The sequence below is a fragment of the Phyllobates terribilis genome, unplaced genomic scaffold, assembly GCF_046119375.1.
Source record: "Phyllobates terribilis strain yellow unplaced genomic scaffold, ASM4611937v1 Scaffold_5__5_contigs__length_657084704, whole genome shotgun sequence".
Taxonomy (NCBI): domain Eukaryota; kingdom Metazoa; phylum Chordata; class Amphibia; order Anura; family Dendrobatidae; genus Phyllobates; species Phyllobates terribilis.
Genome location: NW_027362765.1, coordinates 40639625 through 40666043, shown reverse-complemented (window position 1 = coordinate 40666043; position 26419 = coordinate 40639625). Strand labels below are relative to the sequence as shown.

At 44.1% G+C, this 26419-nt stretch overlaps 1 protein-coding gene and 1 pseudogene across 1 annotated transcript in view; both read left to right on the top strand.

Annotated features, from left to right (window-relative positions):
* The window catches only part of LOC141271423 (uncharacterized), a 128838-nt gene extending 123147 nt beyond the window's left edge, over nucleotides 1-5691 (top strand). The window contains exon 9 of the mRNA XM_073681505.1: nucleotides 5588-5691. Coding sequence (XP_073537606.1) covers nucleotides 5588-5691 — 104 coding nt within the window. The remainder of the gene's footprint in view (nucleotides 1-5587) is intronic.
* LOC141271422 (uncharacterized) overlaps nucleotides 5688-26419 on the top strand; it is a 116398-nt pseudogene continuing 95666 nt past the window's right edge.

Here is a 26419-nt window from a genome sequence, read left to right as displayed (position 1 = left end):
ATTCCACTCGTCCTCCAGTCACTCCAAATTAAGGCTATGAGCATGGGTCAACCATTCAAAGAATGAGTCAGACAACAAGCTGGTTCAAGCTCAGAGCATGCTCAGAAGGCTACTACAGACAACGTTCTCAGCAATGTTCTGAATTTATTTTTTACATGCACAAATCTAAATACACTACATAATGGGAGGGGAAAGAGGTTGTCCGGAGCGGGGTAAGCCATGAAAGTCCAGTGTCTAGCCACTCCTGATTGGTCCACATCTCCTTATCTCAGTCTCTGGGCAGATATTGCAGCCGTCAGCTTATAATCTTGTTTCGTTTCTCTGAAATAAGTCTTGGCAACACTGGAACTATCTTAGTTTAAGTTTCGATTTGAGTATTACGTAGCAAGGAAAGCTTATTGTTATAAGACACAAAATGGTAGTTAGTACATTAGCAAAAAAGCGTATAAAAGTTACAAAAGTATAAAAGTTACAAATATATATATTCTCTTTTACCCCGACACTAACACGCTGGAGGACAGGTCCAAAGTATCCAGCCACGGAGCCCAGATTCTCTCAATTTTGGCTCTATCGTTTCTTTTAGAATAAATCACTTTCCCATACAGTCTTGCAGTAATGACTTTGTTAATAACATTTTGTAGAAGGGTTCATGATATCAAATGATATCAATTTATGTGTAAGAAACAATAAACGTTCTACCGCAGTTTTACCATGTGTGTCCAGTGTCAGTTCTTCTACATACCCTAATAGAAAACCTTGGTGTCTCCAACCAAACCTGCTGATTATGATTTATTTACAATTGTAATAACTTTGCCCCAAAAGGTTTAAACTATCCCACTGTGTTTCATAGTGCTAGACTATACTGCTGCTACCGTGGCTGCCATTGCTGAAGCTAAACTGCCAAGCATCTCCTTGTCTGCCTTGTCTTGACTCTCTCTACAATGCTCCTCCTACTGCAGCCACAGCCATGCCAGCCACACGTCTCCTTGCTGCCAACTGTGTTTTATAGTGCTAGACAGTACTATTGATACTGGAAAATATACTCATATGTTTTTATACCTTCAGGAAACAACTAAATAGGGCTAATTTAAGGCTTCATGACAACAAACAGAGTAACTGTTTTGTCTCCAGAAAAAAAAGGATAATTTTTGGACAGCTAAAAACTTTTTAATTGCCTAATCATTTGGAGAGTCATAAACCAGTTATGGACCCCCAAAAAGGGATACTTTTTTCACTTCCAGTTAAAAAGCCATTACTTCACATTCAAAATGGTACAGTACATCTGTTTTGTCGCCCTAACTAAAGGAATAATTTTTGGATCATGTATCATGCATCAGCTCCTATCTCAGCTCCACTGACTTGTCACGAACACCACTTGCTCATGACACACGTACTTAGAAAGATACTGTACAGGGAGACACCGCTTCCCACACTCACTCGTCCACTCACCTATCTCAATAGCAACAATGAGCTAAACGTACCCCTCAGACAATTCTCACAACCACACCACACTCTTCACTGCCACCACTCGCCATTTCGATAGACGAGTGAGAAGCTTGCACATGGTCACACACTAGAACATGCCATCCAGCTTTCCTGAACACATGATGATGGCTCCTCTGCTTGTATACAAAGGGTAACACAACTAAGTTATGGTCACCCTTTTTAGTGTCTGTGGGTATGTTTAGAGCAGCAAGGAGCAAACTTATTAAATTTTAGATTTAATATGCAAAAAGTACAGTGCTTAAAAAAAGGTTACAAAAGATGAAATAAAAAAAAGACAGAGGCAAAAAAGTATAAAATGAAACCGATAAATACAGATAAGTATTACAAATTGGATCTGTGAGAGGTCCTGGCACAGGAGAATGCTCCGTGAAATATGGACAGATCTACAATGATCGTTGCTTCTCCTTGGGTCTGACAATGATATTCGGTAGATGAGATGTTATAAAAAAAAAATGGTCTACCAGACTCCTCACTCCTCCCTCTGCTGAGGGTTGAGGTAAGAGGAGGATGACTAATTGGACATAACTGAGGTTTAGTTTTGTTTGTAATTTCTTCTGTCTGTCAATTTCCCCCAAAAACCTCACAGAGAAAAATATGGCCGTCCTCTTACTGAATATCCTTCAGGCATTCTATATGTACTACATATGAATATGATATATCCATAATTCAGGGATCTATTGCGTTCCCGTGGGTTGCCAGCTACCAAAACTTTCAAAATTTTATCCACAGATGTGAATATGCTTCCTGATGATGGCTATATTCATGGATTCTGTAAAATTAGAAATATAATACAAATAATCTTAAAATATTGTTTTTTATTTTGTCCTGTCTTTGGATTACAGTCAGAATAGCTACACAAGGTCAAAGCATCGACGCATAAAGTTTAACACCTATGTGCCAGTTGAGCCTTACATGGCACCTCTGCTGGCTCAGATAGTTATCCAACATTGACAGATACCTGTTAATTACTCTGTCTACACACTCCAAGTCTGCACTCCATGAGAAAACCTGCTTCAATTTCGTGTTCACAGCAGGGGGTGCAGGCAGAGATCCAAGGCCCCCAGCCTTTAATCTGTACAATTATAACTCTATTTTTGACAGACAACTCATGAAAAAGCTATAGTTTCTTTATTTAGCAAAGTACAAACTCTTTATAATCCCTAAACAGCAATACTTGTTGAACCCAACTGTGTGAAAATGCCACAGCTGCTCTGTTTGCACCACCTGTCTATAAATAACAGCAATGCATGCATCTGTCCCATCAAAAGGAATAATTTTTAGACGTTTTATACAATTTTTAGTTTGCCTAAAAGTGTGATACTGCAGTGTCTGGTTAAATACGTTGTTGGTTACCTCTGATACCGATTTATCCTCTAGCCAGATAGGATAAAGTCATTTGGACTTAGTGACCGGGCCACATTTTTCAAATCCAATGTGTCACTTTGTGGCAATAACTGGAATGTTTCATCATATCCCAATGATTTTGACATCGTTTTTTCGTAACACAATACTTTGTTACAGAGGTGTTTCACTGCAATGTATAATTCCCCTTTGATTCAAACCATTTAAATAAGTATTTTTGCATATACCTTATGTTGCCATACGTGCCTGTGATCGGCTCTATCGTTGCTCGCTCAGTCCCGATCACGTGTCCTCCGGCTGCTGCCGTCGCTATCATCCGCTGATGTCACGTCAATTTCCAAATTTCCTTGCATCACCAATTTTCAAACTTTGATTATCCCCTTTAATTCAGAAAGTCATACCACACAAAATAGTTAATAAATAACATTTTCCATCTGTAAACCGTTCTTTTATTTTGTTCGGATGTAAGAATTACAATTGTAAGAGTAATTTAATTTATCTTTGTTGTTTTTTTCAAGGAAATTAACAAAACTTATTATTTTTTTTTAAGGACCTAGTTAGTTTTTAAGTGACTTTGGGGGTCCTAAATATTGGAAACCCCCCAAAAGTGATAATATTTTAAAAACTGAACCTCCCAACATATTCAAAACTGCTGTCAGGTAGTTTATTAACCCTTCAGGTGTTTTTCAGGAATTAATGCAAAGTGGCATGACAGAAATGAAAAATGTTATTTTTACCACCTAAATGTTGTTAACTTCTGAACTGGTCACTATAGCCGGCAGACTCTAAGGCCGTTATTTGGCTGTAAATTGCCATGGACAACATCAGGATCTCAGGGTGCCTATGGGGCTAAAGAGGGAGCCCTCACACGCTGTTAACCATTTAAATACTGTAGTCACTATTGACATCTGCATCTAAGGGGTTAAACGGCCATGGTTGGTGTCAACACAGATCCTGGCTGATGTAGCAGGGTGTCAGCTATAGTGTACAACTAGCAGCTGCTGCCTTTTTACCCATCAAGGGATGCTAGACACTTATATATAAGGTTAGTAAAAAGACATGTTGGTGGTCATTAAGGGGTTAAAAGGCTGTTTTTGTATTACAGAGCTCAGATCTAAGGGGTAACAGTTCTCCTTGTGGAGGGGGACAAGTCAAGCCTGGCATGTCACTCTTAGATCCCAGTCTTAAGCCTCTCACCCAGCCAAACCAGATCTCATTCTTTGCAATAATGAGGGGCAACACCCCGAAACAATGTCTGCATATTGAGATTCTGGTTTAGCTTTTTTCCTAAGTCATATGGCAATGTTCGTTAAAGGGTGGGTATAGACTTCTAGGATTGCTACTTCCTATAGGTGGCACTAGAATTCTAGTCCTCTTCCTCTCTGAAGAGGCAATTTGCACATAACTGGGCTCAAAATGTGTTCAACGACTCCAAGGGAAACTCTGTGTTCTACACATTTTCCAGGCAATCAGAAGCTTTTTACTATTCGTGCAGATTTATTCCCAGCAAGTTGAATTTGCTTGGGAAATTCGGCAAAGCTGTTAAATTTGAATTTCAAAAGATCCGCTTGTCTCTATGTTGCAGAGTGAATCATGCAAATATGCCATTTTAGTGCCCAGATTGTGTTTCTGGAGGTATATACATCTTAATGTGGATTCTACAGCAATGCTAAATATGTGGATGTTCACTGTGGTTTAGGCAAACTGCAAGGCTCAGAAACGAGGTGACCTAGATTTGAGGGTACAAATTTTGCTGGATTAGTTGTCGTTGTTGAAGAGTTTTTGAGCTACTACTGATGTGAAAACTTCCTATATTTATTTCATAAAACCCTAGAATGTTAGAGTTGGAAAGGACTTCCAGAGTCAGCTGGTCTTAATGCAGGATTCACTAAACATCTCAGACAGATGTCTGTCCAGCCTCTGTTTGAAGACTTCCATAGAAGGAGAACTTGAGTCGCCAACTCTCGTGGTCGCGTGTTCCATTCATTGATCATCCTCACTGTCAGATAACACTGGTCAACATGATTTTTTTCACAAGAACATTTAATGGATTTCACTTTTTTTTTTTCATTTTTCATTTTACTTTTTTTTTTATGGTTTGCCATCAGATGATTTAACTAATTTAGTGTTCTAATCAGTATGTGATTAGAAGAATGAGGTCTTCTGTTATGGGAAAAGACAAAATAAGATTATGCAGGCTCATTCATGTTCAGACATGCTTAGATATTGCATTTTTGGTAAGTAGGGAGCCAGTAGTGAAATGACAGTGAGTGTGTTAGCACAAGTGTTTGTTCTTCTGTTGTTCTAAAGTGTTTTGCTTGTATCTCATATTTTATTAATTATATTAGTTGTTATAAATTTTTCAATAATGCCAAGTGATTTAGTCATCCAGACAATCTTGGGTGTGTGTAGTGAACTGACATTCAAGAGTAAGAGACAAAAATTTTACGCCACTTGTTAGAAATGTTAAACTTTACACCCAAAATAAAGCTTATATCTCAAAAGGTACTGGGCACCACACATATGCTGTTTATCTTGTGTTAGGCTTCCTAATGGTTGGAAAAATGGTTTGCATCATATGTCATTAGCCATTCTGATGGTTTGAAGGGAACTGAAGGATCATTTAACAGATTGCTATTTTTGGTTTAACGACCATTAAAGAAATCGCATCTAAAACCAAATATACAGTTAATTACCCCAATTTGTCATCTGCAATAAGGCCTGTCTTACATAGCGAAGAGCTTCCTGAACCCGTATCCAGATTTTGTGACCGTGAAAGCTGACTCTGACCATACTCACTCTGAAGAGCATACAGCAATATGAGAAGTGATCCTACTTTCGAAGCAAGTTGTTCAACAGAACCTCATGTCTTATCTCACGAAGGTCTGAAGGACCTTATCTGTGATTTAGACTTGTCTAAACAACAATCAGAGCTTCTAAGTCCCAGGCTCAAAGGATGGAATTTACTCTGTAAAGATGTGAGATTATGCAGGTATCGTAGCTGAGTGATTTAAAAAACGGTGATTGTTCGTAGACTCCTCAAAAGTTAGTTTGAATTCCGTTCTTTTGCATAATGGTAATAACCTCCCTTTAATACTTGTTGCACATGCTGCTTATATGAACGAGACACATGAAAATATGAAACTGCTGTTAGAAAAAATCCAGAATGAAAAATTATAACTAGAATATCTGTGGAGATATGAAAGTGATTGCTTTATTGTTTGGATTGCAACCTGGAACACTAAATTCTGCTGTCTCCTATGCGTGTCGAAAACAATGGCCTAAACATAAATCTCTTGTTCCTGGACAAAAGTGTCAAATGTACATTTAGTGAATCCTGAAAAAGTATATTTACCACTGGATATTCAACTAGGATTGTTGAAAAAATTTGTAAAAGCACTTGATAAAAAATCTGCTGCATTTATACATTTGAAATATAAATTTTCCAAAGTTACGGATGCGAAACTGAAATAAAGCATTTCTATAGAGCCACAAATAAGATCGATGATGGATGATGAACAATTTCAGGAACTGTTAAATCCATTGCAAAAAGCAGCCTGGCTGTCCTTCAAAAATGTCTCCTCTTCTCTGAGATCATACAGCAAAAAAATAGTGATATAGTGAGTGATCTTGTGAAATCATACAAAGCTATTGGACACAACATGTCCTTTAAAACTTAATTTCTTGGACTTCCATCTGGACTTCTTCCCAGAAAATCTTGGCACTGTCAGTGACAAGCATGGGGAGCTTTTTCATCAGCAGATTTCTACTATGGAACGGAGGTACCAAGGCAAGTGGAGCACCAGTATGCTGGCTGACTACTGGTGGACCATGAAGAGAGACATCCTAGAAGCAAAATATTCCTGTAAATCATCATCAAAACTTTTCTAGGTAAGCTGCATTTCATATAATATTGACTACATAAGTATTATTTTTTAATATTTCCGTACAAGTTGAAATGTGTCACAAAAAAAACAGCCTGATGGAAATATCTGAAAGCATATTCGAGTTCAGCACAAAAAATATATATTTCATTTTTGTGAAAAAAAATTTTTTTTTTTTTGTTGACCAGTGTGATAGACCTGAGTTGGGGCTTCTTTTTGCAGGATGAATAGAAGCTTTTGCTAGATAACATGCAATTTCTATCGACATTTAATGTAGAAATATTGTAAATATATATTTTTATGGTAATTTTATTAAAGAATAATCGGTTTTACTCTTGGCAGATGACATTAACAGGAGATCAGAGGGACAACTGACATCTTCAAGTTCTAAATCAGATGAACTTAATATCACACAAGATATAACGGAAATGAATGCGATTACTCCAGATATTCCATCATCCCTTCACAGCAAAGATCTATCATCTGATCCTGGTAAACGGGTCCCAACTTCTGATTCATCACAGACTATTAAGAAAAATAAATGTCACAAAAGGGGAGTTAAAAATGGAAGTGATTTTACAGCAAAGAAACAATTTTCATATTCAAAATACGGAAAAAGCTTTTCATTTAAAACCTCTTTTGTTATCCATCAAACAATTCACACAGAAGAGAAAAGATTTTCTTGTTTAGAACCTGGAAAACATTTTAACGAGAAATCAGAGCCTGTGAAACATGAGAGAATTCACACGGGAGAGAAGACGTATTCATGTTCAGAATGTGGGAAATGTGTGGATAAATCAAAGTTTATTAGACATCAGAGAAGTCACACAGGAGATAAACCATTTTCATGTTCAGAATGTGGGAAATGTTTTGCTGATAAACCAAATCTTCTTACACATCAGAGAATTCACACAGGGGAGAAGCCATTTTTATGTTCAGAATGTGGGAAATGTTTTAATAGGAAATCCTGTTTAGTTGCACATCAGAGAACTCACACCGGGGAGAAGCCATTTTCTTGTTCTAAATGTGAGAAATGTTTTAACCAGACATCAAATCTGGTAAGACATGAGAAAAGTCACACAGGGGAAAAGCCACATTTATGTTCAGAATGTGGGAAAGGTTTTGAACAGAAATCAATTTTAATGCGCCATCAGACAACTCACACAGGGGAGAAACCATTTTCATGTTCTAAATGTGAGAAATGTTTTAACCTGATATCAAATCTGAGAAAAGTGACACAGGGGAAAAACCATATTCATGTTCAAAATGTGATAAATGTTTTGCCTATAAATCGCAGCTTCTTAAACATGAAAAATCTCACATAAGGGATAAGCAATTATCATATCTAGAAGGTAAGAAGTTGAAATAGTAAAAAAATCAGATTTTGATCATAAAAAAAACTCACAGGGAGAAACCATATATTTTGCCAAATTGAACAAGAAAACACCTAACAGAGAAAGTAAAAGTAATGACAAATAAGTAAAAGACATTAGGTAAACAATTTGGAACTAATATATATATAGCTACTAGTAGACATCTGTTATCTAAAAAGCAATATTACATGTTCGTCGAACATTTCACATTGTTATATATTTAACTATTCACTATATGGACAACAGTATTGCAACCCCGCATGCATGCCCAAAATAAATATTCAACATTTCCTCCTCCCTCTTCTTTTTAACTTCACATCCTAGTGATCAGCCATTCATTAGTTTCTTTAAGTCCACCATCTCCATATCTGAACAAACATCTTTCACTTTTCTATATTAAATAGTAAATAAGTTTATATGGCAAGTTACTATTTACATCTACGATCCATTCCTTTTTTGTATGGTCATCTGGTGGGATCCATTTTTTTTAATCCCTTTCCGTGCTAAGTATAGTCGTTGTTTTTCTCCTCCATTGGGAACTGATTTCCTTCTCTATACCCCAATAAACATATTATTTGGTCTATGGGGACTTTGATTTTAAACACTACCTCAATTGTATAAGTAACGTGACCACAAAAATTTTCACTGTAAAGCATAACCATAACATATGATAGGTGTCCACCAACTTTGTTACATTTAGGACCTTATGATCCCTTTTAGTATCCATCTTTGACAATCCCGCTGGTGTCAAATCCTATGTACAATGAACAATTGCAAAATTCTATACCATAGATTTTTCAAATAAAAAGCAAAGGTACCTGTCCAAGTATTCTAGACAATTGTTGTTCATTTATTGGTGATACTTGTTTCTCCCATTTATTTCTTGCGAGAGCAAAGGTCGGCCAATACTATTCCCTCTCATTATGGTATTACTGTATATAGCCTGGATTCAATTTTGTTATTGCTGCAATTTTTCTACTAACAAAATTATAATCATCTATTTATGTTTTCAAAAATATATCCGTTTCCCTCTTTAAGGCCTGACATAACAATTTAAGCCTTGACCAATGGTTTATCTCTAAGCTGAATATGAACTCTAACTCCTCCATTTTCCTTATCCTTCCATTTTCCAGCAATTGTGATATTTTATATGAACCTTTTGTAACCAAAAATTCATAGCTAGAGATGAGCGAACCTGAGAGATCGGGTCGCCATTGTTTTCAATGGGGTTTGGGTTATGGTTCAAGTTTGGGTACCGTTCTGGTACCCAAACCAAACTTTGGAATAAAGTTCAGGTCGGGTATTCATAGTCTCTCGAGAAAGTTTTTAAAATTCCAATAAATCATTTTAAACAATTTCCGTGTTCGGATAAGTAATTTCTGAAAATCCAAGTTTTTATTTCTAAAATTTCAAACACAATATTTGTGGCAAGGCAAGGAACGTGATGAGTCGCCAAATTCATCTAAACCTGCCAATTTCATAAGTTTCCAATTACCCATTTGCGAAATTCAGAATTCCCTATCCTCCTTCTTCTTGTAGACTGCTCTTTATATATGAACAAGATCAGTGGGTCTCATTATACTGAGTAGAGAAGCTCCAGGGACAAAGGCTTCATCTGGTTCTTACATGCTGAAGGCTAGACCTGAAGTGTCCAGCCATGGTGCCCAGATTCTCTAATTTTTGACTCTGGTGTTTCTTTTAGAATAAATCATTTTCTCGTACAGTCCTGTAGTAATGACTTTGTTAATCACGTTTTGTAGGAGGGTTCGTCTGAATCCATCTATTTATGTACGAGAAACAATAAACTTCATACCGCAGTTTTACCGTGTGCGTCCAGAGTCAGTTCTTCTAGTTCCCTAATAAAAGAAACGTTGGCGTCTCTAACCAAACCTGCTGGTTATGATTATACAATTTTAATAATTTTACTCCAAAAAAGTATTTATAATCCGGCAGCACGTGTATAAGATCAGCAGGTTCAGCGGATTTGGAAGTGCCAGTCCTGCATCATCCTTAGCCCTTTGTACCACTTCTAGTTTTAGTCATGGATGACCTCTAAAATAAGTGTTTCTATTATCAGAGTCCAATAGGTGCATTACAAAGTAACTGTGGCACTAGGACCATTATTATCAGGCTCAGCCTTTCCACTACAGATGAAAATAATTTTTTCCACACAATGATTTTTTTTGTTTAAACTTTTGTAACAATCATTCAAGTCCTCAATGTCTAATGGGAATCTACTGACTCAAATCCTGAGATATTAATATTGTTGTACGTGTTTGGTATGATCATCATTAAAAATGCTATTAAAAGTTTTCCCACAGAAATCACAGTGCCACCTTGTGCCATCCCACCTTATGGGCAGTACACTTACATCTAGGAGTTTCCAGCTTGCCCCCATTCGATATTCTTGCATTAAGTACTCTGTACACACTATTGCTTCAAACAAACCTCTAACTGGTCATCCTAACAAGTAATTAACCTATTACCCCCATACCAAGTATATGGGCATCCAGATCTGGCTACTAACAAAAGTCACCATCCGGAGACCTTCTCTTCATAGCTGTTTCCTAGACCTCGTGCTAATGCATCAAAGATGGCAGGTATCCGTGAGCCAAACATCACGCACCTGTGAGCTCAATAGTTATGGTTACCCATGCCTTGTATCGCTTGCTGAGAGACTACCAGCGGTCTTTATTCTGCTTTGGGGCCAGACTGTAATACCATTATAATGGATATAAATCCTAAATATTCCAGTGTGCTCCAGAGGTAGACCCCCTCAACATTGTCAAATGCTCTTACAACATTCAATGAGAATATGGCCCTACTTCTGCAGTTATCTGATGACATCTGAAGGCATAAGAAGAGATACCAACTATTTGTAGAAGTGGATTTTTCAGGATGCATGAAACTGGATATCACTCTATTCAATCTATTGGCATGTATTTTTGTCAATATCTTCATATCAGTTGTCAAAACAGAGCTCTGCTTTTTCATTGCCATAGACTCTATAACTAGCTCCATTTCTTCTAAGCTTAGAGGACCATCCAAAAAATCTCTTGATTCTGTAGATAACATCAGCAGATTGGCCTGATAGAGAAATGAGCTGATCTCATTCACTGTGGGCGTTACTTTACAGGTATACAAGTGTATCTCACTAAATTAGAATATCATCAAAAAGTTAATTTATTTCAGTTCTTCAATACAAAAAGTGAAACTCATATTATATAGAGTCATTACAAACAGAGTGATCTATTTCAAGTGTTTATTTCTGTTAATGTTGATGATTATGGCTTACAGCCAATGAAAACGCAACGGTCATTATCTCAGTAAATTAAAATAATTAACAAAAAACACCTGCAAAGGCTTCCTAAGCATTTAAAAAGGTCCCTTAGTCTGTTTCAATAGGCTCCACAATCATGGGGAAGACTGCTGACTTGACAGATGTCCAGAAGGCAGTCATTGACACACTCCACAAGGTTCCAGAGTTCCAATTTTCATTTGGAAATCAAGGTCCCAGAGTCTGGAGGAAGAGTGGAGAGGCCACAATCCTGCTTGAGGTCTAGTGTGAAGTTTCCACAATCAGTGATGGTTTGGGGAGCCATGTCATCTGCTGGTGTAGGTCCACTGTATTTTATCAAGACCAAAGTCAGCGCAGCCGTCTATCAGGAAATTTTAGAGCACTTCACACTTCCCTCTGCCGACAAGCTTTTTGGAGATGGAAATTTCATTCTCCAGCAGGACTTGGCACCTGTCCACACTGCCAAAAGTACCAATACCTGGTTTAAAAATAACAGTATCACTGTGCTTGATTGGCCAGCAAACTCGCCTGACCTTAACCCCATAGAGAATCTATGGGGTATTGTCAAGAGGAAGATGAGACACCAGACCCAACAATGCAGACAAGCTGAAGGCTGCTATCAAAGCAACCTGGGCTTCCATAACACCTCAGCAGTGCCACAGGCTGATTGCCTCCATGCCACGCCGCATTGATGCAGTAATTGATGCAAAAGAAGCCCCGACCAAGTATTGAGTGCAGTTACTGAACATACATTTCAGTAGGCCAACATTTCAGATTTTAAAAACATTTCTCAAGCTGGTGTCATAAAGTATTCTAATTTACTGAGATAATGACTTTTGTGTTTTCATTGACTGTAAGCCATAATCATCAACATTAACAGAAATAAACACTTGAAATAGATCACTCTGTTTGTAATGATTCTATATAATATATGAGTTTCACTTTTTCTATTGAAGAACTGAAATAAATTAACTTTTTGATGATATTCTAATTTAGTGAGATGCTCCTGTATATAAAGAATAAGTGTCCGGCCATAAATGGTAAATAATGTAATTTTATTGAATAATGGTTAAAAACAAACAAAAGTTAGGACACAAGAATATCAAGACTGATGGGAAACACCTGAATGACGCATGAGGTAGTACAAACATAGTATACAGGTATAGTCACAATACTGCAGACAAATGCCAAAAGAGGGATTTCTTTCAGAAAGTACAGTTAAATGATGTGTCAATGAAAAATAGGTATTGACAATAAGTAGTTAGGTACATAGAACAAAACAATTAAGTATGCAAGGTAGAATAATCGCAATATTGCAGACAGATAACAATATATGTAATACAAAGTATACTGAGAGTTAGAAACATAATGCAAAGTATACTATGAGGTAAAATACAGTGGGATAAAAGTATGAGGTGTCAAAGAGAAAAGAGTATTAAAAGGTAAAAATGCAAAGTGCTTTAAGGTAACCTCACCAGTCAGGAAGAAAACTGCTCCTGATGCACGTTTCACACCTAGCTTCATCATGGGGTGATGGTAAACTGAGCAACCAGGCAATTTACAGATATGAGAGCCAATCAGCATGATTGTCACATCCTCAAGGGGCCTGCCAACTAATGGCAAAGTGCACGAAGATCCTGCATTCTTAAAAGAGTGACCGCATTGGTACACACATGACCGATGACATGGTGATCATGTGGCCATTGATGTGATCGGCACATAACAGGGAGGGGTCACCTCACCGCTGGCGTGGTGATCCTGGAATTGATGATGTGATTGGTACATGAGAGGGAGGGGTCACGTGATAGTGAATGATGAGGTAGCCGCATTATATGAAATTATGCGTGACCGCATCACTATAGTAACAATTAAGTGGCCGTGTCAATTGAAGGGATGCGTGGGCAGAGAAGGAGATCACATGATGGATAGTCACATGACCACAGTAGGAAAAAAAATCACCAGGTAATTTGTTTAACTTCCAACAATTTACTTCCCAATGTTGATATGGTTTGATTGTTGTGCGATACGATCAATTCCACAAATGTTAAAGAACATTTGGAACATGCTTCATCCTATTTCTGTATAAAAATCTCATCATTAATAACAAATGAGGGAATAACATAATCCTCTAAGAATCAGCATATATTTCTCCAGGGAAATCTTATTTCACCAAGTCATCGTACGAATGTGAAGTAGTTTCTTAACTCCTTTACGACCTATGACGTATAGGTACATCATAGGTTGCCTCCCCCTTTTTGGTGTGGGCTCCGGCGATGAGCACACACCGTTTTGGACACGACAGCTGTAGCGCTGGGATACTCGGTTCAAATTCCATCAAGAACAACATCTGCAAGGAGTTTGCATGTTCTCACCGTGTTTGCGTGGGTTTCCTCTGAGTACTCTGGTTTATTACCATACTCCAAAGACATGCTGATAAGGAATCTAGATTGTAAGCCCCAATGGGGATAGTGCTGATAATGCCTGTAAAGTGCTGTGGAATTAATGGCGTTGTATAAGTGAGTAAAATCAATAAATACATTTCTCACTACAAATCATCGTAAAAAACATGAATCTGTCAAAGAATGTATGGGTGAAAGCTATCCATATAAAAACTGTGGAAGAGATGTACAGTACAGACCAAAAGTTTGGACATACCTTCTCATTTAAAGATTTTCTGTATTTTCGTGACTATGAAAATTGTACATTCACACTGAAGGCATCAAAACTATGAATTAACACATGTGGAATGATATACAAAAAATTGTGAAACAACTGAAAATATGTCTTATATTCTAGGTTCTTCAAAGTAGATACCTTTTGCTTTGATGACTGCTTTGCACACTCTTGGCATTCTCTTGATAAGCTTCAAGAGGTAGTCACTGGAAATGGTCTTCCAACAATCTTGAAGGAGTTCCCAGAGATGCTTAGCACTTTTTGGCCCTTTTGCCTTCACTCTGCGGTCCAGCTCACCCCAAAGTATCTCGATTTGGTTCAGGTCAGGTGACTGTGGAGGCCAGGTCATCTGGCGTAGCACCCCATCACTCTCATTCTTGGTCAAATAGCCCTTACACAGCCTGGAGGTGTGTTTGGGGACATTGTCCTGTTGAAAAATAAATGATGGTCCAACTAAACACAAACCGGATGGAATAGCATGCCTGCAAGATGCTGTGGTAGCCATGCTGGTTCAGTATGCCTTCAATTTTGAATACATCCCCAATAGTGTCACCAGCAAAGCACCCCCACACCATCACACCTCCTCCTCCATGCTTCACGGTGGGAACCAGGCATGTAGAGTCCATCCGTTCACCTTTTCTGCGTCGCACAAAGACACGGTGATTGGAACCAAAGATCTCAAATTTGGACTCATCAGACCAAAGCACAGATTTCCACTGGTCTAATGTCCATTCCTTGTGTTCTTTAGTCCAAACTTGTCTCTTCTGCTTGTTGCCTGTCCTTATCAGTGGTTTCCTAGCAGCTATTTTACCATGAAGGCCTGCTGCACAAAGTCTCCTCTTAACAGTTGTTGTAGAGATGTGTCTGCTGCTAGAACTCTGTGTGGCATTGACCTGGTCTCTAATCTGAACTGCTGTTAACCTGCGATTTCTGAGGCTGGTGACTCGGATAAACTTATCCTCAGAAGCAGAGGTGACTCTTGGTCTTCCTTTCCTGGGATGGTCCTCATGTGAGCCAGTTTCTTTGTAGCGCTTGATGGTTTTTGCAACTGCACTTGGGGACACTTTCAAAGTTTTCCCAATTTTTCACACTGACTGACCTTCATTCCTTAAAGTAATGATGGCCACTCGTTTTTCTTTACTTAGCTGCTTTTTTATTGCCATAATACACATTCTAACAGTCTATTCAGTAGGACTATCAGCTGTGTATCCACCAGACTTCTGCACAACACAACTGATGGTCCCAACCCCATTTATAAGGCAAGAAATCCCACTTATTAAACCTGACAGGGCACACCTGTGAAGTGAAAACCATTTCCAGTGACTACCTCTTGCAGCTCATCAAGAGAATACCAAGAGTGTGCAAAGCAGTCATCAAAGCAAAAGGTGGCTACTTTGAAGAACCTAGAATATAAGGCATATTTTCAGTTGTTTCACACTTTTTTGTTAAGTATATAATTCCACATGTGTTAATTCATAGTTTTGATGCCTTCAGTGTGAATGTACAATTTTCATAGTCATGAAAATACAGAAAAATCTTTAAATGAGAAGGTGTGTCCAAACTTTTGGTCTGTACTGTATGTGACCAGAATGAACATTCATTTCCAGCAGATGATGCCAATATGACAGAACAAGAAACACAACAAGATGTCAAAAAGCAAGAATTGGACTTGGCCTATGAAAAATTTTGGAACAAATTTTAAAAGATTGTGAAGTGGATTTGATTTAAAAAATTTTGAAAGATGAGGCCCTATACCACGACTACCGAGCACGCACAGATGGTACAGTGAAACTGCAAACGGTCATTAAAGAGTTAATTTTGCTTGCTTTGAAGAATTTCTGACTACAGATCAGCGTAAAAAACACGAATCTGTCAATGAATGCAAGGAAAGGAGTTATGTTGAGGACTGGAAGACATGTATGTGACCAGAATGAAAACTCATTTCCAGCAGATGATACCGATATAGAGGGGGGAACGACACTGCGCTACTTAAGCGGACAGAATACTATTGCTTTCACAAACTCCAAACCTTGGCCCCACTGAGTCTTAATCACGAGCTTGATCTTTTGGTATAAATAAAAGGACCACAATATGGCAATTTTTTTTTAACCTTTAATCGATTCTTTTCCTCTCCAGAATTGCTAATACAGACAGGAATGAGAAACTCCCCACCCTCTTCCCTTTCCTTGGTCCTACCATCGGTGAATAACCTATGGTAAGTTCCCCAACCCCTTTCTCCCCTCCCTGTGGTATCCATATGTCTCATCTTGCCTTTCCCCCATCCTCTCTGTATATGATGTGTTCCCCGACCCTTGTGTCTCTCAGCCTTTTCCCTCCTCCTACTTGTCCTCAGTTCTTCCCTCATCCCCTTCCTGTCATTTTGGGATTACTTACAACTGCCAATACCACCACTGTCATACATATGAGCTACTTCCATGACCGCTGTGCCCTGCTGTCACAGCCTATGTAACAAAAATTTTACCCCACCCTTCCTGATCTCCATGGTTACAGGTCACATGGTGCATGACGGGCCACCATGTGTACCGTACCGCACACAGCATCTCCCCACACAGGACCTTCCACTTCCGGTCACGTGATGCATGACACCCCACCACATGACTTCTTCTTGCCAGGTCCTGTGTGCCCAGTAGTACTGTGTAACTCTGCCCCCTCCATTCTACTGAATGGGAAGCAACTGCCAGGTCCTGTGCATCCAATAGTGCTGTGTAACTGCCCCCTCCATACTACTGAAGGGAGGCAACTGCAAGGTCCTCCCTCTCGCCACCTGACCCCGGACTTCCTGTCCACCAGGTATATAATCCCTATGTGCTGTCCCTATAGCCACAAGGCCTTCACACAGGAGGTCCCTTACTGCTATTACCCATAAGGTATGTTGACTTCCAGGACCTTATTCTGACTCCACACATATAATCCCCTGATTTTTATGCTCCCTCCATTTATCCCTCAGGACTCTATTCTATATGCATCCCCACAGTGATTTCTCTCATATGGTTTGGACCATTGCAGCCTTACCCAGGTACATGACACACCTCCTGGGGTCCCCTTCCTTTACTATGTCCGTTCATTTTTTTCACCACATATTTTGCCTATATCCGTGATATACCATTTCTGTCTTTAGACAAAGACCTGTGCTAGCGAACATGTAACATACCAGGCAGCGCACTTGCATAGTGCACCATCTCCCACTATGCAAGATCGCAAACTTAATCTTCAGTTCAGTCTGCCAGCCTGGCTTCTGTTCTTGCTGTCTGCTTGTCCCTTTCCTGACTGCTTAGGGCGGCGGCCGGTTACTTCCTGTTTCTTGTAGCTGCTGTGGGCACACCCCTAATGCGTCTCCAGCCTATTGCTGTCTGTCACTGGATATTTAAACCAGCTCCACCCTGAAGCTGGTGCCTGAGCCACTCTTTCCTTCAGAGGGCTCCTTGCCTCTGATGTGCCAGGTCCCTTTCTGTTCTTGCCTGTCCGCCAACCTGAGGGCTGTATTCCCAGGCCTGTCTGAACCATCTCCTAGCCTGTTTGTCCACCTCTCTGGGGCCATATACCCAGACTCGCTCCTGTATCTTGTTGCAGTGTCAGTTCCTGTCTGAACACTCTCCTAGCCTGTTTGTCTCTGTGTCCGTACCTTCCCTTTTCCTGGAGTCTCTGATCCTGCACCTACTCCTACTCGTAGTTTCTGTACTTCTGTTGTGAGTTTGGAGTCCACTCGCTACTTCATTGCAAGTACCTTGTGTGTATCTGGTTCTGCTTTTCCCTTCCAGTCTGTTCAGTGTGAACAGAGCCCTGTCCTCTCTGCTCTGCCTTGCTCACCGCTCTGGCGGTTCCTCTCTGCTCTGCCTTGCTCACCGCTCCGGCGGTTCCTTCCTGCTCTGCTTTACTCACCGCTCCGGCGGTTCCTTCCTGCTCAGCCTTGCTTACCGCTCCGGCGGTTCCTCTCTGCTCTGCCTTGCTCACTGCTCCGGCGGTTCCTCTCTGCTCTGCCTTGCTCACCGCTCCGACGGTTCCTTCCTGCTCTGCCTTGCTCACCGCTCCGGCGGTTCCTCCCTGCTCAGCCTTGCTCATCGCTCTGGCGTTTCCTGCCTGCTCTGCCCTGCTTACCGCTCCGGCGGTTCCTTCCTGCTCTGCCTAGCTCACCGCTCCGGCAGTTCCTATCCGCTCTGCCTTGCTCACCGCTCTGGCGGTTCCCCTCTGCTCTGCCTTGCTCACCGCTCTGGCGTTTCCTGCCTGCTCAGCCTTGCTTACCGCTCCGGCGGTTCCTCTCTGCTCTGCCTTGCTCACTGCTCCGGCGGTTCCTCTCTGCTCTGCCTTGCTCACCGCTCCGACGGTTCCTTCCTGCTCTGCCTTGCTCACCGCTCCGGCGGTTCCTCCCTGCTCAGCCTTGCTCATCGCTCTGGCGGTTCCTCCCTGCTCTGCCTTGCTCACCACTCCGGCGGTTCCTTCCTGCTCTGCCTAGCTCACCGCTCCGGCAGTTCCTATCCGCTCTGCCTTGCTCACCGCTCCGGCGGTTCCCCTCTGCTCTGCCTTGCTCACCGCTCTGGCGTTTCCTGCCTGCTCTGCCCTGCTTACCGCTCCGGCGGTTCCTGCCTGCTCTGCCTTGCTCACCGCTCCGGTGGTTCCTACCTGCTCTGCCTTTCTCACCGCTCCGGCGGTTCCTGCCTGCTCTGCCTTGCTCACCGCTCCGGCGGCTTCTCCCTGCACTGCTTGCTCACCGCTCTGGCGGTACCTCTCTGCTCTGCTTGTCTACAGCATTTGTGGTTCTGTTCCTGAATCCCAGTCTGTACTGGACCCTATCCAGTCTGTGCTCCAACCTGCTAGTACCTCCCCGTCTGCACGCCAGCCGTACTTGTCAGTACCCTCCTGTCTGCATACCAGCCGTGCCTGCCAGTATTGTCCTGTCTGCACTTCATCCGTGCCTGCCAGTGCCCACCTGTCTGCATACCAGCCGTGCCTGCCAATTCCCACCTGTCTGTGTGGCAGCCTAACCTGCCTGTTCCTCTATTCCCCGGTGTGGGTCAACAGCCGTGTCCGGGGTCTGGCCTGGAGTAGCACCTGGTCCCTCTGCTCGGTTCCTCCCTGGTGCACGGCGTCGTTAGCCGTCGTGCGACCTTGGTCGGATTGGGTTGACACTTAGTTACGACCCTCCAGGCACTCTCCGGTTCATGGCACAGTGGAATCACTAAATCACGCACACGCCAGTCAGCCCGGGCGTGTGCATAACAGAACATATGTGATTTGCATGTATATAATTCCACACAATGAGTAAAGTTATGGCATTTATTAAGACACATACCATATTCCCATACACACTGTGGCTCTCCTCAACAATACGATATGAACTATGATCTTGCGATTTATAATGGACTCTTTTGTTAAAGTTTTTGCTATTTTAGCATACATTGTATATATTGTAAATATTTTGTTGTAAATATTGTCTATGTGCTTTAACATTCTGTTTCTGTTCCTCATTCCCTTAGAGCGACTATGTCAGTAAGGCCCTAGAGCGGGCCGAAACTTAAAAGTCACCTCTAAACAAAAGAACTGTATTTTTTCCTCCACTTGCACGTTTTTCTAAATATCATTAAAAGTTTTCCATTGAATGTGTGGTGAAAATTTCTTTACTCTGATGACACTGACAAGAAACAAAACAAGATGGCAAAAGGCAAGAACTTGACTGCCACGTACACATCCCTTATTTGATACTCATTTTTTAAAGTGTTTTTTAGGCAAAGTACTCCCACAAACACTGTTGCAGATTAGAAAAATGTGTTTTTATACACAGTACTATCACAGGCATGGGTGCATCAAAGTAGAAAAAATGTTTTTGACTCACATGACTCCCACAGACATGGTTGCAGATAAGAAAAACTTTTGGGTACCCACAGTACTATCACATACACGGGTGCAGAGTAAACAGAGTGTTTTTACACAAAACCTAATACTGTCCCTCATTACAGCTGCGTCCTGTCCCTATGCTAAAGAGCAGAAATAAAAAATAATAATCTTGAACCAGGAGGACCAGGTCAAGTGGAGGAAGAGGTGGACATGGCGGTGTAGGTGGAGGAGGCAAAGGAGGAGTAATCCAATACTGTTTTTGTATTTATTTTTTTTTTTTAGGAGAAAATCTAAATATACAGTACAAACCAAAAGTCTCATTTAAAGATTTTTCTGTATTTTCATGACTTTGAAAATTGTACATTCACACTGAAGGCATCAAAACTATGAATTAACACATGTGGAATTATATACTTAACAAAAAAGTGTGAAACAATTGAAAATATGTCTTATATTCTAGGTTCTTCAAAGTAGTCACCTTTTGCTTTGATGACTGCTTTGCACACTCATTATACTATATGGGGGCTGCATTTTACCCTATGGGGTGTGTAATATACTGTATGGAGGACTACGGGGAGTGCATTATATTCTATGGAGGACCATGGGAAGTTCATTATACTATATGGAGGATTATGGGGGGCGCATTTGTAGCACCCTGAGGATCCGGCTGCTACAGGGGTATTGCACCTCAGCCAGAGGTGTGATATTCCACTCCCGGGTAAGGAAGGAGTGTGGAACTGAGCTCAGATAGACTGCATGCACTACATACATCCCATTTCCGGGGAGCAGGCCGACGGCACTCCCACTTAGAAATGTGCAGGTGCGACCGAGCCTGTTCCTGGCTGGAGTGGGAGGGGGGAGGAACATCCCATGTAGTGTAGGGGCAGATAGGGGGAGCAGTCTGGGTAGTGATAGGAGCTCATTGGGTGCTGGTCACCTGAGCTCACACATAGAGGGATATATAAGGAGGGCACCAACTAGGATCAGGGTCAGACGCAGAGGAGCCTGTCAGACGCAGAGAGTCAGTCAGTGCAGAGGACAAGTCAGCAGGAGAGGAGGAGCGGAAGCTGGCAGAGGAGCAGCTGAAAGAAAGAGAGGCCCTGAAGAGAGAGAGTGGAGTGAAGAAAGACCCAGAGGGAGACAAAGAAGGGACCCAAGAACCCAAATTAGAGCACCGGGTGAGGAGTCAGCAAGAGGGTACCGGAACCCAAGCTGGTGGGGGCAAAGACATTCCCCAGCCAGAGACCGGAGACCGTGGGCAGTGTCTGTCACGGTCACCCACCACATTCACCCCGAAGGCAAACCACATGCAGGGTCAGGGAACCCAGGGCCAAGGGTGTCCCAAAAGAAGGCCCGAGGGAGCTGGACCTAGGTGAATCACTGGTGGGGACGGCTGAAGAAAGGACAGAGGGGGAGCTCAGGGCCACGCTCCGGACTTGTTTGGGGGTTGGCCGGATCCAGGACCTGGTGGACGCAGCACGGCTCGGGTGGTCACTTGGAGCTAGAGTGACCAGGAACATCAGCAGTGAGTAAAACCCTTAACTGCACAACCCGACTCTGTCTTCCTTTATCATCTATGCTGCACCACCACAACCCCCATCCTCTGCGCCTGTCCCCTCTGAGGCTATACCCCTCCCGTTGGGGGTTATCCCACCAAGCTGCACATCCACCATCAGCCTCAGCGGACCCTGCTGCAGCGGCGGCCACAGTGACCGCATTACAACGGGTGGCGTAGTCGACACAAAAAGAACTCTAATAACATCAGTAAGGACTGCCACATAACACATAGCTTGACGCCCTGGGCACGGGACCGGGTCACAGCCGCTCGGAGACTACAACACCCCATCTGATCCGGTGCCGGGTATTCCCCTCAAAAAGGAATATGTCCCAGGGGGCGCGTCAACTTTAGCGTGGTCGGCAGGATTACGTGCCCGCAACACCCGGGTACTGCGTGCCTGAAGAAAAGTGCAAGTTTACCTCAGAAAGAAGTCTCCCGCCGGTTCCGGAGGGTCCACGCCATCGGACTCCATCACCAGTCGTTTCCCGCCGATTGTCCGCCATTTCCAGCTTGTTCCCGCCATCTGCAGAGTTTCCCGCCACTGGGAAGCGATTCCCGCCAAAACCGCAGATTTCCCGCCTTGGAAGAGCAGCGGACGCCATTATGGGCGTGCCAAAGGAGGGCAAGAGGCCACCTCCCATCGTGGGCCGGGACAGAAAATGGCGCCAAAAGTGGAAACCGCCCCCACCAACAGAGACTGTGATGCTGGAGGTGTCAGTCAGCGTGAAAGAACTACCCCTGGAGCTGACAGTCACCGAGTTGCCCCGGGACCGCCCTCGAAGTGGGAGGAGACGAAAGAAAAGAGCAAAGATGGGTGTCGCTTGGAGCAGTCTAGAACGAGCGCACCCGGAGGCGAGGTGTCCAGAGCAAGAGCACCCGGAGTCGAGGAGAGAAAGAGTAGACCCGGGAATGGAGCGGCAGCAGTGCAGCACCGGCCCGCTGGCCAGGAGCCTGCAAAAGGAAGAAAGAGGAGAGCAGAGCAGCACCGGCCCGCTGGCCAGGAGCCTGCCGGAAGAAGAGCAGAGCAGCACCGACCCGATGGTCAGGAGCCTGCTAGAGTCAACAACCCCGCTAGGCTTAGCGGAGATCCTGGCGCAGCTTCCCCGAGATCGGGAGTGCGCGCGGAGTGCCCTGGAGGGCCTCGCGGGAAGGATGGCCCGAGTGCAGAGGGAGATCCTGGCGGAGTGGGGCCGGGAGATGGCCCAGCAAGCTGGAACCCGTCCACGGAACCCGCTCCCTTGGAAGAAGACACCGACTACCTCTGCGGATGACGCGGGAGGACCCAAGGCCGGAGACGGCGCAGAAGAGGGAGCGAGACGCATGGCAGCAGGTAAGGGGGATGCCTATACCCCATACCGGAAGACCACTTACCTGCCCCAGCTCCCCGTCGCAGAGCCCGAAAGTCCCCCTGCCGTACCCGAGACCGCCATGACACCGCCACCGACTAGGCCCCGACCGGAAGCCGCCGTCGCGACCCCAGTGACGTCACGCGTCGTGACCCGGAGCGTGGCGAAGGAAGGGAAGCCTCCGGCCTGGTCGCAAGGCCTAGCGTTTCCGGGCGCCGCATCCCCAGCAGAGCCATCTACCTCCGCGGAGCCTCCGGCCTGGTCGCAAGGCCAGGTGGCCCAGGGTGCCGCCGTGTTAACAGTTCCATTTACCTTCCAGATGCCCCAGGCCTGGCCGCAAGGCCTGGGCAACCTGGGCGCCCCCACCATCGCGCCCGCACCCGTAACATCAAGGGTGCCAAATCTGGGAGAGGACCCCTTCAGCCAGCCAGCGTGGCCGGACGGGCGGCCCTTCATCTGGCCCGAAGAATTCTTGGAACTGGAGCGACAAAAGAAGTTAGGTCCCCTGTGTGAGCCCCTGATCCCGGCTCCAAAGCCCGTGACTCGGGTCTCGCCTCCACTAGAAGAAGCCCAATTCGTGTGGGACCCCACGGGAGAAGATTTGATGGGGTTCACCGGAGAGACTCGGGCAGCTGCAGCTGAACGCACAGAGTGTTGCCGTCAACAGCTGGCCGAGTTTAAGAGAGAACGGGAGGAGAGGCGGGTCAGAGAGCAATGGGCCCGGACCCGCAGCGCGGAGCAAAAGAGTCGGACCAGAAGGGACCCCTATGCAGCAGATCGTCCCCGTACCATCGGGACGGTAATAAAGTTTAATGCGCAGCATGGGTGGGGCTTCATAAAGGACCGGAACACCATGGGTGACGTCTTCGTTACCCGACGGGATGTCGAGTCCCACCTGCCAGAGGGTCACAAAGGCCGTGACCTCTACGTCGGTGACGAGGTAACGTTCACCCGGCACAAGTGTGCCAAGGGACCTTACGCCCTCCACGTGCATCGCCTGACAGAGGAGGAGTTGCGGTGTAGGGAGGAGGAGCCAGAAGACCCGGACGGGTTCAAGGCTAGAAGGTACTATGACTGAGATAGTACAAAGGACTGTATATAGTTACCTGTCGGGGTACCCAAGTAACCGTGGCTGCTTTAAAGTTTAGTCCCCGTAGGGACCAGTGAACAGTTTAACCCGTGTGTCCCCTACCCAAACCAGGCTGAGGACTGTGAGCAGCCATCCCTTTACTTGGCCGGGGACTGAGAACGGCCAAACTCCCCTGTACATAGTTGCGCTTTCTAAGGCGCCCCCTACTGGTTTTATGAGAAACTGCTTTTCGGTCGCACTTTACCTGGTCACGAGTTGCACGGTGACCAGAGGAGGAAGAAAGAAAGAGACGACGAGAATGTTATTTATATAAATATATCTACTGTTTTATATAATGTTTTATATGTTTTATATGTTTATATGAAAAAAAAAAAAAAAATTTTGTATGTTATGGTGTTTTATGTCTTTACAGCCCGAGGACGTGCTGTGATTTGCCAGGGGGGAATGTAGCACCCTGAGGATCCGGCTGCTACAGGGGTATTGCACCTCAGCCAGAGGTGTGATATTCCACTCCCGGGTAAGGAAGGAGTGTGGAACTGAGCTCAGATAGACTGCATGCACTACATACATCCCATTTCCGGGGAGCAGGCCGACGGCACTCCCACTTAGAAATGTGCAGGTGCGACCGAGCCTGTTCCTGGCTGGAGTGGGAGGGGGGAGGAACATCCCATGTAGTGTAGGGGCAGATAGGGGGAGCAGTCTGGGTAGTGATAGGAGCTCATTGGGTGCTGGTCACCTGAGCTCACACATAGAGGGATATATAAGGAGGGCACCAACTAGGATCAGGGTCAGACGCAGAGGAGCCTGTCAGACGCAGAGAGTCAGTCAGTGCAGAGGACAAGTCAGCAGGAGAGGAGGAGCGGAAGCTGGCAGAGGAGCAGCTGAAAGAAAGAGAGGCCCTGAAGAGAGAGAGTGGAGTGAAGAAAGACCCAGAGGGAGACAAAGAAGGGACCCAAGAACCCAAATTAGAGCACCGGGTGAGGAGTCAGCAAGAGGGTACCGGAACCCAAGCTGGTGGGGGCAAAGACATTCCCCAGCCAGAGACCGGAGACCGTGGGCAGTGTCTGTCACGGTCACCCACCACATTCACCCCGAAGGCAAACCACATGCAGGGTCAGGGAACCCAGGGCCAAGGGTGTCCCAAAAGAAGGCCCGAGGGAGCTGGACCTAGGTGAATCACTGGTGGGGACGGCTGAAGAAAGGACAGAGGGGGAGCTCAGGGCCACGCTCCGGACTTGTTTGGGGGTTGGCCGGATCCAGGACCTGGTGGACGCAGCACGGCTCGGGTGGTCACTTGGAGCTAGAGTGACCAGGAACATCAGCAGTGAGTAAAACCCTTAACTGCACAACCCGACTCTGTCTTCCTTTATCATCTATGCTGCACCACCACAACCCCCATCCTCTGCGCCTGTCCCCTCTGAGGCTATACCCCTCCCGTTGGGGGTTATCCCACCAAGCTGCACATCCACCATCAGCCTCAGCGGACCCTGCTGCAGCGGCGGCCACAGTGACCGCATTACAACGGGTGGCGTAGTCGACACAAAAAGAACTCTAATAACATCAGTAAGGACTGCCACATAACACATAGCTTGACGCCCTGGGCACGGGACCGGGTCACAGCCGCTCGGAGACTACAACACCCCATCTGATCCGGTGCCGGGTATTCCCCTCAAAAAGGAATATGTCCCAGGGGGCGCGTCACATTGTACAATATGGAGGTTTATGGGGGGAGCATTATACTATATGGAGGATTATGGGGGCGCATTATACTATATGGAAGATTATTGGTGGTGCATTATACTATATGGAAGGCTATGTGGGGCCATTATAATATTTTGAGGGCTATGTGGGGGGCCATTATACTGTATGAAAGCAATTATACAGTGTGAATGTTTGTGTGGGGTCATTATACTGTTTGGAGGGCTGTGTGGGGGCCATTATACTGTTTGGAGGGCTGTGTGGGGCCATGAGAGTGTATGGAGGGCTCTGTGGGGTTCACAGTTGGGTGATTATTCTGTGTTAGGGTCACCATACTTTGCCGTGGGAGTTGAAGTGGGTTACAATAGTGTCATTATACTGTGCATGTGGAGGAATGCACCATAGGGGTATCATACTGTTTGGGGGGCACTTTTGTTGGCATCATACTTTATGGAGGCAATGAAGGAGGAATCTACGACTTCAGAAGGAGGTAAATCACTATGTAAAGGCTGGAAAGTTATGAGATCTGCTCTTCTGTGACACTGACAAATATTTATTTTTTTGTAGGGGAGGGGCCCAATTCGAGCTTCTGCTATGGGGCCCCATGACTTCTATGTACGCCCCTGGCCAGAAGGCATTGGTACTGAGATGTGGTCTGTGGTCCCCACCTGAAGAACCACTCCTTTATTGAGGGTGTCTTGATAATTGCCAGTAATATCCATCTATTGTCTATTCTATTTGCACAACAGCATGTGAAATTGATTGTCAATCAGTGTTGCTT